This window comes from Hyalella azteca, unplaced genomic scaffold, assembly GCF_000764305.2.
Source record: "Hyalella azteca isolate HAZT.00-mixed unplaced genomic scaffold, Hazt_2.0.2 contig3992, whole genome shotgun sequence".
Classification (NCBI taxonomy): domain Eukaryota; kingdom Metazoa; phylum Arthropoda; class Malacostraca; order Amphipoda; family Hyalellidae; genus Hyalella; species Hyalella azteca.
The window spans coordinates 9,596-13,548 of NW_025934219.1; the positions used below are offsets into that span (position 1 = coordinate 9,596).

General features: G+C 42.0%; 1 protein-coding gene across 1 annotated transcript; it reads left to right on the top strand.

Annotated features, from left to right (window-relative positions):
* Positions 1-1,029: 1,029 nt before the first annotated feature.
* On the top strand, positions 1,030-2,838 carry LOC108669967 (protein snail). Its single transcript, XM_018157412.2, has one exon. The coding sequence runs from the start codon at positions 1,135-1,137 to the stop codon at positions 2,500-2,502; it is 1,368 nt and encodes a 455-aa protein (XP_018012901.1). The 5' UTR covers positions 1,030-1,134; the 3' UTR covers positions 2,503-2,838.
* The last annotated feature ends 1,115 nt before the right edge of the window (positions 2,839-3,953 follow it).

Sequence of the window (3,953 nt, forward strand, 5' to 3'; positions counted from 1 at the left end):
TACTGGGTGTAATGTGCGTAGAGTTGTGATGTTGAAAGGTTAGCATTAATACCCGTAGAGTTTTTTATAAACTGATTTTGTATGTAAAAGCACAACCTACATATACGAGTATATTCTCGCACGCAACACTAACTCGTACTTCCGGAAGCAGAATCAACGAATTTTCTAGGAGGTCACTTCTGATTTTTGCTGTATTATTTTTGTTAATTAAGATTCCTAGAAGCATTTATTATCTCTATGCTCATAAGTTTATGGGAAGTATGTAGTCAAACGATTCTTGAAGCTCGCAAAATTTAAACGTTTCTCCTTCATTTATTTGATTGTTAGTTATGATTTTGGACTTTTAACCTCTTCCATGATTTTGAAATCTATGAACTCATGATTAAATTAAACTGAGTTAACAAAATGCTCCAGCAAAGAATTTACAACTCATTTCTGCGCGACTATAATTTTCAATACCATATTTCGAAAAATACAAGAAAGATTCAAAAATAATTGATGGCCTGACTTTGGAGCTCTGTATTTGCAGAACAGGAGCAGTTGAAAGAAAGCATTTGAGAGGAAAGCCATTACAAAAAATCGTCGAGATGAAAAGCGTTTGGCCACGTGCTGTTGCCACGAGCACACCTGTCAACCGCCACGAGCATCTGTCCTCCTTCGTCCCACGGCGGCGGGAAACTTTCCTATTGGCCGCTGATGCCAACGAAGGAGGGATCACTTCTCCGTCAATTGTTTTGTATTTATTGCTAAATTTTATGGTTTGTGGGTTCTAAATTCGTAAGAAATTAAGTATGTGTATGAAATATGCATGTTTGTTTTAATGTTGTGAATAGTAAAATTTATTTTATGTTATATTATCGGGATAAAAGTTAGTGAAGTGTTGGCGCACGCTCCACAGGATCTGCCACGAGCCACGCATGCGCCGCCCACCTTACGCAATTGGCCGGCGGCACGCTTCGGTTAGCACCTGCCCTCGTCTTCCTATATAAGGGGGAGCACGCGACCTGTTCATTCAGATTGCGTTGCGCACTCGTACAAGCAACAGCCCCTGCGCCATACACGAACCTGAGCTCTGAGCTCCTGCCTTGTGACAGAGTGTGTGATTAGTAACGAGCAACATTAACGGCTATCAAAATGCCTTGCTCATTCATGGCAAAGCGTAACTACGCCCATTGTCCTCTCAAGAAGCGTCCGTTGTCTGCTCTATACGAACAAGAAGAACCTCAAGATCTCAGTATGAAGAAACCAAAAATTGAAGTGGAGCAAATGTTAGTGCCTAAAGTGGAACCCGCTACTCCAGTGCCAAGATTCAATTGCTCATCCGCTGCCTTGACTCCCCCACCAACAAGCCCCCTTCCAGCATCAGTAGCCACTTTACCTTCATACCCAACAAGTGCAGTTCCTACATATGACAATTTTGCGTCAAAATCATCGATGGACAGCTTCTATCATCAGAGTCAAGTGCCATCTTATAACGTAACTGTGAAGCATAGTGTGAGTCATCATTATAACATAGGGCCTTCAAACCGCCATGTCTTACCCGTGTCTTCATACGCCCTTTCCGCGCCCACGAGACAACGTACTTTCGTCCCGCCAGTCGTAAGTTCTTACCATAACAACAGCTCGAGAACTGCTCCTTGTAATTCTCCAGCGCCAGCACAAGTCTCACATACTCCCAGCCATCCCCCATCTCGGGAAACACATTTGCCTAACCTAGCTGAGTATTATCTTCAGTTGTTTAGAGCAACCAGTGAGGCTGAGACCAAACCCAATACTTGGATGTCCAATAGCCACATGCCACTGTCACCACAAGCGTCTCCTGTGTCGTCAACTGAGTCCCGCTGCCACCTATCGCCATCACTTCCCCAATATCCTGAGTCATCTGCCCTCATCTCTCCAGCATCATCCGTGTCCACCATCTCTGAGTCAGAAGAAGAGCCTTTGTCCCCCAGCGGCAGCGTGAGTAGCCAGGGTTCCGGAGCAAGTGGGTCCAAGCCTCGCTACAGCTGCACGGAATGTGGCAAAGCATACGCTACAAGACCTGGTTTAGCTAAACATAAAGAGCTTCACTGCACAGCTACCTTGGGGGTACGAGCATATTCCTGCCCGACGTGCAACAAATCCTATACTACTTGCGGAGCCCTAAAGATGCACATCCGGACACACACGCTGCCCTGCAAGTGCCACATTTGTGGCAAGTCGTTCTCGCGGCCGTGGCTGCTGCAGGGCCACATCCGCACCCACACCGGAGAGAAGCCGTTCCAGTGCAGCGAATGTTGCCGCAGCTTTGCGGACCGCAGCAACTTGAGGGCGCACCAGCAGACGCACGCCACAGTCAAGAAATACGCCTGCCAGATTTGCACCAAGACTTTCTCGCGCATGTCGCTCCTCAACAAGCACCGGGAAGGAACCTGCACTCCTGGATGCCCAAACTTAGATCTCGAGGAGGAAGAGGAGGATGAAGAGGTCGATGTCGTCGGAGATGACGCCTGCTGGGCGTGAATGGGAACCGAAAGCCTGAACTCTTCTAGTCACTCGCTAGCGGCACCTCCACGGAATTTTGGTCACGCTTCAGCATCGTCTCCAGTTCTACGGCCGTCGATAACCGTGAGCGGTGGCCGGCCATCATCACCGTGTACGTGATGGAGGATCACCACCATCAACTGCTAGCGGCACCTCAAGGTTCCTATGAACGCGACTTACCCTAGTCCGTCTCTCTAAGTCCACATATGATCTCTACGGGATAAGCCAAAGAATAATTGCCTTCTTATTAGACCTGTATATTTTACCTTTATTGTAAACAAGATTAATTATTTGTATTAAAATTATATTTACGTTTTTTGTGTTTCATGCCTTCTTATATAGGACGCCAGAAAATTTTCGAGAAGAATTTTCAAGTATAATTTTATTTTGAAAGCTTTGAACCAGAATGTAATTTTTCATAAATTTCATTTGAGAAGAAGCTATAGACTAGAGAACATCCAAAGCGTGTCTGGAAAGTCACTTACTGTTGGACCAATCATCACAAACAGAGGCTGAGATGATAGCTAACTTTTTTATTTAACGTAACTTCAAAATTTGCCATCGTCAAGAGTAGAAGGGAACTTCCAGCACATTCGCACTGTATTTCATATTTTAATTCATTCGATTTGTTATACCGACCTGCCAAAAAGATTTATTTATTTATAAAAAGATTACATAATGAATAGATTTCATTCTTATACGAAAATCCAACGTTTAAATAATTGAGATCGGACTGATAAGGTGACATAAAAAATTTTCTAATAGGTACAAATTTAAAAACGATTTTAAAATAAATTTATATTAAGATTTAATTGCATTATAATATTTTTAACTTAAAAAAAGAAAAGTGTATTTCTTTCAAATTTGCATTAGGAAATAAGTCTGTGATAAAAATTAGCACGGTATAGTCAATAAATATGAAAAATATATATGTACTGAGCATAATTAAATTTTATCATTGTAATATTTTATTGAAAATCAAATTATTAATAATAGAGTTGAATATAATTCAAGATTAAATGATGGTACCTAAAAATAATGTTTTTAATATAGAAAAAACAGCGCCTCTGTCTGAATTGTTGACATTTATCACTGGCTTCGAAATACTAGTGTTACTGAAGCCACCTGTTGACGTTGCAGCTCTAAATAACAACCACCTGCCTAACAACAACCACCTGCCAATAAACAACCACCTGCAAAATAAGAACCAACTGCTAAATAACAACCACCTGCCTAATAACAACCACCTACAAAATAACAAGTACCTGCCAAATAACAACCACCTGCTAAATAACAACCACCTGCTAAATAACAAACACTTGCTAAATAACAACCACCTGCTAAATAACAAAATAACAACCACCTGCCTAATAACAACCACCTACAAAATAACAACCACCTGCTAAATAACAACCACCTGCTAAATAACA

Excerpts from the sequence above, each read along its gene's own strand:
- LOC108669967 (XM_018157412.2), top strand. The coding sequence starts at position 1,135 with ATGCCTTGCTCATTCATGGCAAAGCGTAACTACGCCCATTGTCCTCTC.